We start from the raw sequence: 14402 nt of genomic DNA, 5'->3' as shown, positions 1-14402 counted from the left end.
CGGCCCGCTCCACGACTCAGTGCGCCGCAGAAATGAGCCGCCTGTCCCCCCCGCTGTCCCCCCCCACTGTCCCCCCCACTGTCCCTCCCCCTGTCCCCTCCGCTGTCCCCCCCACTGTCCCCCCGCTGTCCCCCCACTGTCCCCCCCGCTGTCCCCCCACTGTCCCTCCCCACTGTCCCCTCCGCTGTCCCCCCCGCTGTCCCCCCGATGTCGCCCCCCACTGTCCCTCCGCTGTCCCCCCGCTGTCCCCCAGTCAGAGCCACTCACCTCCGCCTGTCCCCCCGCTGTCCCCGAGTCAGAGTCACTCACCGCCTCCTGTCCCCCCGCTGTCCCCCAGTAAGAGCCACTCATCGCCTCCTGTCCCCCCGCTGTCCCCCAGTAAGAGCCACTCATCGCCTCCTGTCCCCCGCTGTCCCCCGCTGTCCCCCCGCTGTCCCCTCCGCTGTCCCCCCCGCTGGGCCCCCGCTGCCCCCCCGCTGTCCCCCCGCTGTCCCCCCGCTGTCCCTCCCACTGTCCCCCTCGCTGTCCCCCACTCAGAGCCACTCACCTCCGCCTGTCCCCTCGCTGTCCCCCACTCAGAGCCACTCACCTCCGCCTGTCCCCCCCGCTGTCCTCCCCCTAGTCAGAGCTACTCACCTCCGCCTGTCCCTCCCGCTGTCCCCCAGTCAGAGCCACTCACCTCCGCCTGTCCCCCTCGCTGTCCCCCCACTCAGAGCCACTCACCTCCGCCTGTCCCCCGCTGTCCCCCAGTCAGAGCCACTCACCTCCTCCTGTCCCCCCGCTGTCCTCCCCCACTCAGAGCCACTCACCTCCGCCTGTCCCCCTCGCTGTCCCCCACTCAGAGCCATCACCTCCTCCTGTCCCCCGCTGTCCCCCAGTCAGAGCCACTCACCTCCGCCTGTCCCCCGCTGTCCTCCCCCCCACTCAGAGCCACTCACCTCCGCCTGTCCCCCGCTGTCCTCCCCCAGTCAGAGCCACTCACCTCCGCCTGTCCCCCGCTGTCCTCCCCCAGTCAGAGCCACTCACCTCCGCCTGTCCCCCCGCTGTCCTTCCCCCAGTCAGAGCCACTCACCTCGCCTGTCCCCCCGCTGTCCTCCCCCAGTCAGAGCCACTCACCTCCGCCTGTCCCCCGCTGTCCCCCAGTCAGAGCCACTCACCTCCGCCTGTCCCCCCGCTGTCCTCCCCCAGTCAGAGCCACTCACCTCCGCCTGTCCCCCCCGCTGTCCTCCCCCAGTCAGAGCCACTCACCTCCGCCTGTCCCCCCGCTGTCCCCCAGTCAGAGCCACTTACCTCCACCTGTCCCCCGCTGTCCCCCGAGTCAGAGCCACTCACCTCCTCCTGTCCCCCTGCTGTCCCCCCGCTGTCCCCCCGCTGTCCCCCAGTCAGAGCCACTCACTTCTGCCTGTCCTCCCCGCTGTCCCCCCAGTCAGAGCCACTCACCTCCGCCTGTCCCCCCACTGTACCCCCCGCTGTCCCCCCAGTCAGAGCCACTCACCTCCGCCTGTCCCTCCCAGCTGCCCTTTCGCTCCCACGGTGGCAAATTAAAACACGCGAGGCGGCTTCAGACGGCCGCGGGGCGAGAGGCCGCTCAGAGTTAGCGTCCCTGCTGGGGAGAGCAGGACCGTATCAAACAGAAACCCCTCCTTGCGCAGAGGGCAGTGAAAAGCGGAGAGAAAGCGGAGTCCGCTGTGATTACATCGCCTGTGATTATGCTGTCTGGCTCCCGGAGGCCTGCTGATGAGCAATCGGGCGATTCCAGGGAAAGGAACCTGCCTTTGAGCTCTAATGGGAGGGGTGGGGCTGCGGTCCCAGACAGAGAGGTGCACTGGAAAGGTCCCCGGGGGGTGGGGGGGGGGGTGGTCTGCTGCACGGACTGTCTGCACTCAGTCATGTCTGTACGGACAGGACAATGGAAGCCTCTCGGAGCAATTATCAAACTGACAGGCAGACATCACCCGCCCAATCATCAGTCCAGCAGGACCCCCCCCCCCCCACACATTGCTTTGGCAGCCCCCCCCGCCACCCACCCATACATCAATCTGGCAGCCCCCAGTCTGCAAGGCCCCACCCACACACACATCGATCCGGCATGCCCCACCCAACCACACATCAATCTGGGCCCTTAATAAGTTCCGCTGGTGCTTCCACCTCTGCTCACTCCTGTACGGCGATGGTGAGAGAGACGGGTAAAGCAGACTTGCTGAGATGCGGGGGGTTCGAGGCGAAGGGGCGGGCAGCGTTCGCGAGTTTATCCCCAGATGTGGAGCATGTCCCCTGGTCAGAGGGCTGGCTTTTTAGCAGGTGGGAGTGGGCGGGGTTTGCGGGGGCTTCCTCACGCGGATGTGCCTGTTGATCTGCGGCGTTCACACCTGCGTGGGACCCCCCAGCAGAGAGCACCCCCGCGGGCACGCCTCCCCCACACCTACACGGCACCCTTTGAACCACGGACCCACAGACAGGCCACTGGATGAGTCACAGTAAACAGCTATTCTGTAGGGATCAGAGCAGAAGAGCTGACACACACACACACACAAGCTAGTGACTCCGCCCACTCCTCCCTACAAATCTACTCTTTAGGGATAAAGGCCTCTTGTGCGTTCAGACTTATTCGATGTCGCGGCCAAAAATCTGACATTTCCCCAGCATTTCCCCCAATGCAAGATGCCACAGTCCACTCATGCAGAAAGGGCAGAAGGCTGGCTGGAAAAATCTGAAAACTTTGGGATCATATACAGTGGCTGCTTGTTTTTTTGCCCTTTTAATTAAAATGTCAGCATTACATGAGTTGAATAATAAATGATTCATAGAAATAAACATGAAAAAGATGATTCAATTTCCTATATGGCTATTCAAACATTTCTTCTGTCGGATGTAAAAGTAGATCTTGAAATAGAAGGAAATATATGCTTTGGCTGAAACTATTTGAGAGTGTAACTATTTTACATTTCACACAACTAAAGGAAAACCAAACTTTAGAAGTATAGCTTCCGTGTGAAGACTCCATAAAACACAAAGTCAGTGCTTGGATTTCGGTTCGGTTTATTTTGTGTTTAACAACTTTTTATCCAACGTTTTGGCGAGGCTGTCAAGCGTCACTTTGTTTCGAATAAGCATGAATTACGTCGTAATTGGAAAATGAAAAGGCTCGGACGCTAAACTTTCTTTAAAAGTCTGTCAAGCACGCATGTGTGCCCTGCAGTCGGAGCGCGCGAGCATCCCCTGGTTTAGTGAACTGAGCGAACGCACTTGATTGCTTCTGTAAAGTATTGCTCTGCAGCGAGTGGGACGGGCGAGAGAAACTTGGGTTACTTTCGCTCCATCCTATATCCCCACTTCACTGTGCGCTCCCCTGCGACTCGGCGCTCGCAGACGGAATGCTGAAGGTGTGTTGATATTGCTGGGGATACAGTGAGACCATTCACTTCCACTCCGACTTGGATTTTGCAGCCATGACCCAGGGACTTTTTGAGCAACTGCTATTTTAATAGTGCGAAACTCAAGAGGACCGAGAGGCAGACAGCCTACTTTCAATCCATAAAGGTAAATTCACCTTAATTCACTCAAATCTGCCCATGGCCAGGTTCGGTTAATCTATTTGGTTATCTTTTTTGTTGCATCAGATTTGTCTGGGATTAGTTCCTGCAAAGACCTGTTTTGTAATTCAGGAAGAAGTACAGATATTTTGCGTGTCAGTGCAAATCCTTGTTAATGTTAAAAGACTGTGAGTTGTGTATTATTTTTTTTAAATATATGTTTAATTGTTTCCTTTAACATTACAACAGTTGAAGCGGAAACTCTAGATTGACATTGGATCGAATGATTGATTGACAGGACACATCTCCGAAAAGCATTTACTTTTTTTATCACCTTCTATTGGTTAATTGTTGGCGTTGGATTAAAAAAAAAGAACAAATTTTAATCGCAGGTAATTTCATGCAAAAGGTTAGATACGGTTGCCGGGGATTTTTTCTTTTTCAAATTTTGTTTTTCGATCAGCTTTATGAGCGTGTGGACCAGATTTATGATCCTGACTTGATTCCGCAGCACGGAGAGCTAGTACAGACTTGAACCAATTGCCCAAGGCGATACATTTTACACTGTCAGCTAACAGCAATTTTCTCTGAGATTTTCCAAACTAGCACCCCCTCTTCAGATCACATCTGAAACTACCTTGGGGCGGTCAGCTCCACGCACGGCCAATGCCAAATGATTGTATCTAACATATTTATGCGCTTTTGTGGAAAGTCGTCGTAACCTTGGATAGTTTTAAAACTTATTTTTCTTTTTTTAACAAACATAGGTGCCAGATTAATTGTTTAGTTACAATCGCAATTCCATTCAGAAAATTATTATTAAATCTGACAAACTGATTGAAACTGTTGTCTGATGGAGTCCACAAGAAAGCTTAAACAGACTCACACATTATAGCAACATACCTCCTAAAGGAAAAAAAACCAAACAAACAAAAAAAAACCCACTAAAGTCTGTAAACATAAAACAGCCACCTGGCACTGCCCCTGCAGGACAAAATGCAAAACTACTTGGCAAAATGTTGTGGCAAACTTTTGGGGACATACTGTCTCTATTTTTATTTCAAAACCTTCTAAAGGTAACCAGCTCTCAATGTCACAGGGGAGACCCCAGCCCCTCCACAGAATATGTCCATAATCGATCCTTCCACATCTTTAGATGCATAAGCGTTCTGTTAAGAACTTTTTGCTTGTTTCCTTTTATTTTTCAATGTATAATTCAGATTTTTTTTTAAATGACCTTAATATTTTGTACCTGGGACAGCCTCTAACAGGATATGGTTTTGCCACTGCATGGCACATGGGGAGGGAGGTTCAAGTCAAAGCTTGCATGCTTGTCTGGATCTTGCTCTTTCCTCGGATTACATTCTCATCACGCTTTAGCGTATTTCAATCTAAACACAAAAGGCCGCACCCCCAGTAAGATTCCCATGCTTGCCGTTTTCTAAAACATGACCCCTCCCTGCGTTTCCCGTTTGCACACAGGCTGCTTTTATCCACGCTATTTCACAGTTTTGTTATCCTAACCAAGAAGGCTGAAATAGTCCAGGCTGCATCGCTCTAAGCAATATGTTTCTGTCTGTGATATTGTCCAGAATGCCCATTCTGAAAACCGGCTCCTGTACCGACCCACAGATTTCACAGGCATGCAAACAGTTTCTCTTAGGAACCACAAGAGAAAAGCTCAGAATACTCTCGCATACTTTTGATTTCTCTTCTTGGTTTTTCAAACTTCTGTGGCACCTCTGGTGGTAGTTCTTCCAGTGAAAATCAGCAGCAATCAGATTCTGCTCTGGTGCGATTTCTCCGCAGGTTAAACAGGGAAACACACATAACGCTGGTTACGTCTGTTTTCGGGAAAACTACTGTATACACCAGTAACTTTGCCAGGTAGTGTCCCCTATATTTTGCCTCAGGGAATACACCCGCCCACCTAGCTATGTGGACAGGAGTTTTACCCACAGTGTGTCCCCTTTTACGCATTACAATATACCATAATACGATAAAACGTTATCTGACAAACCACCCGTGCCAATAATCACCTGATATCTTTACCTTGTAAAAATGTAATTATGAATTATGTGTAATAACATGCAGACAGGCTATGCATTATTCTTTGGCCCATATGCTTAATACTATGAATGAATCAGAGAAAAACCCGGCAAGGGTAGACTGGGAAAGAACAGCAAACTAGCACACTAGCATATCAGCATAATATTTTCCAATATAGCAATCTCGTATTCTATATCCTTATTTAGATATTTTGGTATGTAGATTTTGCATTGAACTGATTTTATACTGTAGAAGTTTAAATATGCATACATTTTTCTCTGTAGAGATTTTGCTCAGCAGAGGTTTTGGCATTATAATGACTGAACATAGTCTGAGCTGCAGAAATCTTTCTTTGCACAGAGAGACTTACACAGGAGAGTAGCTGAGGTATTAAAGTACCCCATGGTCATGTGAGGACAAGCTCCTCTGGCTTCCTGGCTGATCTGTCCCCAGGACCAATCGCGCACTGCCACGGACGCGATTGGAAACTTAGCTGTCTTTCCATGGCTCTCGGCCATAAGGAAGACACAGAGACGTGCTGCAGAATGCATACGCCCGCAGGCCCTCCGAGAAGGCCTTTCTCAGTCAGCATTACACACACCACAGACGTTCCATTACACAAAACACATCCCTCACTTCCCTGTAGGCCTGTCACACAAAGCAAAAGGAAAACAATACAAGGCATTGTGAGGTCATAATGTACCTGTTCCACCTCAATGAGAGCTGTTCTAGAAAGAGCTTAAAATCCCCTTTTGTGAAAAATCTCCCAAAGGAAGTGTGGTTCAGTTTCTACCCCCATGAAACAGAGTTGTCAGTCCAGTGCTGTCCTTGGCTTGCACAGTACATTCTGTGAAAGCTGAGCACCTCCTTGGTAACAAGAAAGGCACTTAAAACTGGTGCGCACACCCACCACAGACACCTGCTACGTCTAAGTCATTTGGCTTGGCTGATACACCCAAAGATACAGAAAACCATGCTTGGGTAGTATTGGGTTTTAAATCACATGAAACATGCCCACTTATCAGTGTACCACTGGCAGGAGATGAGAGGATTTCTTAGAATGCTAAATATTTCCGCAAAACAACACCACAACTATTTTTTTATATCTGAAGCGAAAGTTTTTTTTAAATTTTATTTATTTTCAGAAGCAGCCACTGAGAAGGGAGGGTCTGTCCAGCGGTTTTCAGTTCTAAGTGCAGGTGGAGAGAAGCCAGTGAGAAAACGGAGACTCAGCTTGCTGTCATCCTGTTTGAAATCTGAGCTTGAAACTAAGCGTTTTTTTGAATGCGGGGATTTTATTCCCCTGGTATGCGCTTGCATTGTCCACCGGCCAAAACGGTAGGCGTACGGGGGAACAGGAGGGCGGGGCGTCGGACAGACGCGGAGTTCCGACGGCTACCGTGTGACTTCTGCATCCCCGGTGGCCCTTTCTGAATGAGCGGGGAACCGGGGCAACTTCCTGCTTCGCCCGTCATCTCACCTGAGGGCTCGACAGACACCCCGCGCTCCACAAACCACTGCGCTGCTCGCACATGGGAAACTAAGCAGCTGACTCCTGAGAAAAACACGGGCGGGAAGAATTCAGCCCGTGATCACTTCTTCTCACACCCTTGCAGTTTAATTTTCCATGAGCGCGCAGGTGGAGAGGGGGCACCGCGTGGGGAATTTAGAGATTACAGTGAGATTAGCGCACTGGTGCCGTTTAAGAGACAAAGCAACGCGCCAAAGCTGATCGCGGTTAGCGGTTTTGTTCCATTCCACTGGATCGTTGGAGATTTTTCCACGATAAGCCGTTTCAAATGAGCAATTACATAAACTGATTTTCCTGCCTACTGTGTAACCCTTGTGCAGGTCTGAAGGCCTATGTCTCTTCCACTGCACTCTGTCAGCCTAATCAGTCAACTTTGCGTTGATTACAAAAATAGCAGTTGTATTGTTTTCTGTATGCTATGTTAGCAATAAAACTGTAGTTTAACTGAAATAAGTGCTCAGAGTACAGTTCTCTAGCATGTGGAATATGCATGTGTGCGTTTGGGTGGTTTCTAGTTGTCGCTGATCGTCTGTCAGGGGCAGCAGTGTGAGAAAACGGCAGTCTATGGTTGGTAACCAGGCTTCAGGTTGCATTGAGCAATGGAACCTTCAGGCAGTGTTTTGATCTAGCCCTGTAGTGTGGCTCTCACCCTCAACTGCATCAGTAGATTTGTATTTGAAATGCTGGATAACAATGTTCAAAGGTGTTCAACAAGTGAACTGACCCAGATACGGCAGCCCTGTACATGATGCACCTGTGGGCAGTTTTGGAGCATTTACCTGGATGACACACAGAGTGGAGTAGAAAAAATTGGCAGCGAGTGGATGGGGGGAACATGACATCACATGAGACACTATGTGTTCAACCTCACAGATCAGTGAGGCTGAAAAAAATGTCTGCCCCAATATCAAATAAAAACGCATCATGTTACATCACAGCAAGATTAAACAGGCTAAAAAAGGAAGCAGGAGGACCACTCCCCATAATAGGTGTGTGGGGGGGTGGGGGGGAAGGGTAAGACTTATGATGATGAAATGACAGATTTTTGGAAAATGTCCTTTTGGAATCTGTTACCTGACACCTTAATTCGACATGTGAACTCCACATTCACTTTCTTTTTGTTTCCCTCAGCTTGGGTGAAACCATCAGCTTGCCGTTGGGGGGTTGTGTGAGTGTGCTAGAAGGGGATTAACTGTCAGAGTGGAAAAGAAAGGCAATGTTTCAGTGTCTGTGGAGGGAATAGCCATAGTATTGCAAAGGGAGTTCTGGACACACATAATGAATGTTTTTATAGGGCTGTGGTTTGACTGAAATTACCAGAGTGTGAAAGCTTATTCTCTGCGGGATTAGTAAAAGCTGAAGTTGATCCCTTACCTTGTCTGAAGTTATGTGCTGCATATATCGTGGTGCACTGTAATCAGCTGCTTTCTGTGTCCATCAAATTGTTCAGGGCCAGAGATTGGGAACCTGTTGCAGCAATGAAAGGCACCCCACCTCCACCAGATACAGTATAATGAAGGTTAATGCGCAATTCTAAAACAACAGCTGTCTGTTCGTGATTCAAAAACTGGCAAGCTGTTCATCCCTATGGGTATATCTGAGACGGCCTCTCATAAATAAACAGTAACAGGTCCTAACTCCAAAGAAAAGAGAATTCACAGATTTCAGACCAATGTTCCCTCGCTGATGGGCCAGCTCACAGTGCCTCCAGGGGTCATATTTAATTTTATTAGGCTCCAATCGTTGAGCCAGTGTGAAAGATAAGCTGCCTCTGGCGCCACTGCTGACAGATCAGAAAATGTGGTTCATAGCGAGGACTCTGAAGCAGGCTTCACGCTGACAGAAAGAGCAGGAATGAGGCGATGCCTGTGAAGCTAACCAAACGCAGGAACAGGCATGTGAGTGAAATGCATGATGGGATAGTCTCCATATAATCAAGCTTCCACACAGGCGGTGTTGTTACTGTATAATACAAGCTCTTAACAACAACCTAACTACATTGTAATAATTCTAGTGAATATAGAAGGAGTCGCATGGCAACAGTGTTGGGTTTGGTTTTGCATGTCCTGCATTTGCTGTCATTATTGCAACTGTGATTTTATAACCTGAGACAAAATTCATAGAATCTGACGGCCAAGTTCCTGAAATCCAAATTTGTGAGATACAGAGGAGTTATATGCCTCGGGGGTGAGTCGGGGTGGAGGGAAGAAGGGCGTGTCCACAGATTTTGGGGGGGGGGGTGGCAGGCACATACACTATATTACCAGATTTGTCTATTTTTGGTTTAAAAACAAAAAATACCAAGCTGCTGAAAAGCCTCTGTGGTTGCTTTCACTGACACACACAAGATTGCTGGAGCTGTCCATGTGAACAGAATATGGTGCAGCGGGTTAGCTACCTTAGCTGCCTGGCAGGCTGTGTTAGCCAACTGCCGTAAAATACCCAGCCAAATGGTGGAGTCAGGACAGGGTTGGGTATCCATGAGGATTTAAGCTTACTGACCACATTTTCAACTGCATGGGCAACATATCTACTTCCTGGCTTCTCGTATAGACAGAGAACCTGGTCTAAATACAATCAAACCTATATCACATGTAAAATTAATGCGACAGTCATTCCTTATGATTGTTGCTGTTGGCAACTGTTAGAGAAACCTTGGTTTTCTTTGGACGCACATGTTGACAGCCCCTGTTTTGTGCACTAACAAATTCATTTTAAAGTATATTCCAGGCTTAGTTAACGAGAAGTTCGTGACTTTGCATATACATGTCTAATTATACAGGAAGCCTGTTTCACTGACTGAAAGAGTAGCGTGACTTCAAGAAACCATCACTACTGTTGAATTTGGGTGACATCTTTAGTGTGAATGGGCCATGTTAATTAGGATTTACTCATTGGGAGAACAACTGTCATATTTCCATAGATATTGTTTCGCAACCAGATACTCACTACCTTTGCTCCTTCTGCCCTCTCCACTTCCTGACTATGTGCCAGCAGATGGAGCATCTGTTGCCATAGTAATGTCTTTGGTCAAGCACCTTCATTAATATTCATAAGGTGAATCAAATGAGAAGATTTCAGTTTCAGTGGTAGAGAGTTTGACCTTTCAAGGGGGAACCCATAAATGGAGCACAATTGTTGCCACCCATTAACCTGTCGTAAGTACCAGAATAAAGTACACGATTCAGAAAGCACCTACAGTGGGTGAGAAGTGCATGAAACTGCACTACCAGAGAAATAGCAACACAGTGCATTGTCTGGGTCATGCATAAAGTATATAAATTGCTATCTGCTTAAATTTTAGTGCTAAAAGTGAGTTTTTTATGAAAACTGGACTCACTACAGGGCATGTCTGAGTCACAAAGATAAACACAATTTACCACTTGCAATAAGCATGTTTTTGTTTAAAGATCACCTGGAACTTGGTGGTGAAATGGATCTTCTGTGCATGGGTATCCCTCTTTAGGTGAACAGAGACAGGAATTTTTCATCAGGGCAGGCTTTGAGTCATACTTTACTAGAAATGATAGACAGCAAAGATGACATTGAACTTGACTGCTGTGACTTGATTTCTAATTAAATTTAAGCTGGCTATTTCATTGTATGGAGACAGATATTACAGGTGGTTCTAAGAGCTATGTTACTTTAATAAAATGAATTCATTTAAAATGGCCTAGTGCTATTGGTTCAGATGAAGTTGCAAAAGAAATATTGTAGAAATACATTTGATAGTCATTCAACCGATTTTGTTGTGCAATGGGGTATTTTAAGTGATTATTGTTCCTGTGCCATTATGTGTGCCCAAACTAAAATAATCCCAAATTCCAATGAATATCACTGTATTTTATTTGTGCATCCATTGACTTGACTTTTTGATTGAAAAAAATAATTGTGTTGATGCAAATTAATGCCACAGAGGACATTCAGCTCGGCACAACTGTAGGCTGTGTACAAGCTCAAAAAATACAGAAACTTATGTGAAATAATATTGTACTTGTTTACTATGCTCACTAGTTATCAGGGCGTGCTTGTGCAGTTATCTAATTTGCATCAATATTTCTGTGAATCCATTGTTAATATTGCATGGATGGCGTGCACAGCTGTTGCACAACATTGCTCAGTAATTTTCTTAGTGGATTTGCCTCTCAGTGTTAAAGAATACAGATCTGGGGCTGCTGTTAGCTCATTTGGAAACACGACTGCTTGGAGGGGCGCCACTCAATTGGCTTTGCATTACCCAAGGGGTTTACAGGAGGGATTCAGTTGGCAGGGATTGCAGCGTTGATTGCTCAAGGGACCCCTGTTGGCCGTGGCTTGCTCTCTGTGCACGCGTATGATTGGGTCTCCTCCAGCCCCGCTCTCTGTGCACGCGTATGATTGGGTCTCCTCCACCCCCCCACTCTCTGTGCACGTGTATGATTGGGTCTCCTCCAGCCCCACTCTCTGTGCACGCATACAATTGGGTCTCCTCCACCCTCGGTCTGCGCATGCATGGCTTGTAGCTGGGTTGTGAGAAGAAGCATCTGGCTGACACTGCTCGTTTCAGAGGAGCTGACAGCGGGGGTGCATATGATAACGCTTGTACATAGTTTGCAAATTGGACATTCCAAATTCGGGTGGGACTGGAGATGCCAAATTAAAAATCAAAATACAGATCTGCGTCTCTGATAATATTTCCAGCAAACCTAAGGGCTAGGTGCCAGCCTTTGAGGGCCTGTTCTAGCATCAATCCTTGTTGCATGCAGATGAGTACAGAGACTCGCGGACATCACTGACAATTACATCCATCCCTGTTGTAACAGTTAGAATTAGTTATCACACACAATTACTGAATATAGTTAACATTAATAGCATGATCCATTACTGTGTATTAACAGGCTCAATCATTAAAGCTGCCTGTGTTGCAGCAGGGAGACAGGACTGTTTCTTGCATGATAAGAGGCTTGACGGTGTTGTTGATACAGGCCTGGTCGTTTCTGCCCTCGTTAGCATAATCATTAGATGGATCGCAGAGAGACGCTCGCGGCTAATGCACTGCAAACATTCCTGCATGCAGATCTGCCTCCGCTGCCTGCGCGTGCATGCTGCGTGGGCGGATGCCAACAGGCTGACAGTCACAGATTAAAAGGGAATTTCATTTTTTTTTGTTTAATTCTAAGGCCGGTGGGTTATAAACAAGCCGAGAATGTGTGCACAGGAAACAGCGGGACACATTAGCAGCTGGGGGGTGAAGATAGCAGAGGCCACGCATTCTATGTAGATCAGTTCCCTGTGGAGGTGTTGTGTATGCTGGGTTTTCCAACCAATTAGCAAGGCACAATGGCTCCAGTCAATTTATTACTTAAACCAGAGTGTGCAATCTGAAGGAGGAGCACAAGCTGAAAAATATAATAAAACACTTACAGTCCTCCAGGTATTGAGTTCTTTGTAGGAGGACCAGTTTTCTGGATGTTAAGTTTTAGACCCATACTGTATTTGGTGAAGGACCAGTTCTCTGGGTGTTGAGTTTTAGAGCCATGCTGGCTTTGGAGGTGGACCAGTTCTCTGGATGTTAAGTTTTAGACCCATACTGTATTTGGTGAAGGACCAGTTCTCTGGGTGTTAAGTTTTAGACCCATGCTGGCTTTGGAGATGGACCAGTTCTCTGGGTGTTAGACCCATACGGTCTTTGGAGGAGGAGCAGTTCTCTGGGTGTTAAGTTTTAGACCCATGCTGGCTTTGGAGATGGACCAGTTCTCTGGGTGTTAGACCCATACGGTCTTTGGAGGAGGAGCAGTTCTCTGGGTGTTAAGTTTTAGACCCATGCTGGCTTTGGAGATGGACCAGTTCTCTGGGTGTTAGACCCATACGGTCTTTGGAGGAGGAGCAGTTCTCTGGGTGTTGAGTTTTAGAGCCATGCTGGCTTTGGAGGAGGAGCGGTTCTATGGGTGTACCACAGTGAGGGTTCTCGTGACAACTGCTCCTATGGCAACCACTCCAATTCTCTCACAACAGGTGCAACGGAGGAGACCTGGGAAGACATCAGAATAAAACTGTGGACCAGTGAGACCCCTGCCCCCCACCATGTACACAGCATCTCTCACTACCTTCTGTGTTGGTATGATTTCAACAATTTTTTAAAACTTCCAACAGCCAACGGTCTCTTTGCTAGTAAAGGTAGAGAAGCCTGACTCATGTTTAGATAAGTTACTCACAGCGTTTCACTGGCAAGCTTCATAAGTGCTCCTGGGAAACGTGTGTTCTGTGCTTCTCACTTTCTATTGCATTGACCTGACTTACGGTGCCTCAGCTGAAACATTGATATGGGAAAGAATCAGATCCTAGGACGTTAAATCGACCAAGAAGATTCAAAGGAGATTCAACCTATCAGGGCCTGACATTCTGTTCCTACTTTGGATCGAATGCTGCAGCTTTTCATGCATGACAGGGCCCATTGCCAGCCAAATAAAATCCATGGGTTATGTATACTTGCTATTACTTTTGGCAAAGAAGAAATAAATCACTCCTGTGACTCTGGGAATGAATCTCAACAAAAAGTGTCACATCACTGAATCCACATCACCCTAACCTGACCACAGCACCACCGTTCAGCTCAAATGCATGCTGGTGTACTTACATCTATGGATCTGAAAGAGAGCCAGGCAGATCCAAGCACAGCAATGGCAGTGAGCCTGTGGGACCACTTGATAGCTGCTTGGAGGCGTGAGATGTGATACATTGGCCTAATATTATGTGAAATTTGGCCAGGAGTTTGCACTGAACTGCTGATGAACTTGTGAAGCACATTGCACAGGAAGGTCTGAATGAAGGAAACTACACAAAGAAGCTTTTCATTAGTACCTGACATTGAAACACAGTACTGCCTACAGTACATGCTAACCACAGCCTGGGGACTCTTGACATTTGGGATGGTAACTGGTTCCCAACACTTGGGATGGTGATATGTCATCAAGTGGGTTTTGTTCTTTGTGCGTGCTTACATTGATAACCCACTGCTAACATTACAGCTATATCAGAACACCCACAACACACACTGTATACAGTTCCGACTTACAAAATAAAAGAAGAAAGTAAATATTCAGTATAAAATCCTGTGTTCAGAAGGGACAGCCTGTGATCCGGGTCATGCTCTTGATTCGTAATCCTTATTTCTCCACATCACCAGCTTTGCTGCTTACCTGCAGCAATGAAGCTAGGCCAAATGGGAAGAACAAGAAGCAAAGACAAGGTAAGTACATATTATTATTATTATCATTGCTATTATAATTATTATGTTAGTTACGTAAGAC

General features: G+C 47.5%; 1 protein-coding gene across 5 annotated transcripts in view; it reads left to right on the top strand.

The window, feature by feature from the left end:
• Positions 1 to 3213: 3213 nt before the first annotated feature.
• vit (vitrin) overlaps positions 3214 to 14402 on the top strand; it is a 31004-nt gene continuing 19815 nt past the window's right edge. For all 5 annotated transcript variants that reach the window (XM_064318383.1, XM_064318386.1, XM_064318385.1 and 2 more), the window contains exons 1-3: positions 3214 to 3540; positions 13108 to 13210; positions 14279 to 14341. In XM_064318383.1, the coding sequence (XP_064174453.1) occupies positions 13177 to 13210; positions 14279 to 14341 (97 nt within the window). In that variant the 5' untranslated portion in view covers positions 3214 to 3540; positions 13108 to 13176. The remainder of the gene's footprint in view (positions 3541 to 13107; positions 13211 to 14278; positions 14342 to 14402) is intronic.

The sequence above is a fragment of the Anguilla rostrata genome, chromosome 18, assembly GCF_018555375.3.
Source record: "Anguilla rostrata isolate EN2019 chromosome 18, ASM1855537v3, whole genome shotgun sequence".
Taxonomy (NCBI): domain Eukaryota; kingdom Metazoa; phylum Chordata; class Actinopteri; order Anguilliformes; family Anguillidae; genus Anguilla; species Anguilla rostrata.
The sequence above is the reverse complement of the archived record's forward strand: the minus strand, read 5'-3'. Positions and strand labels throughout refer to the sequence as shown.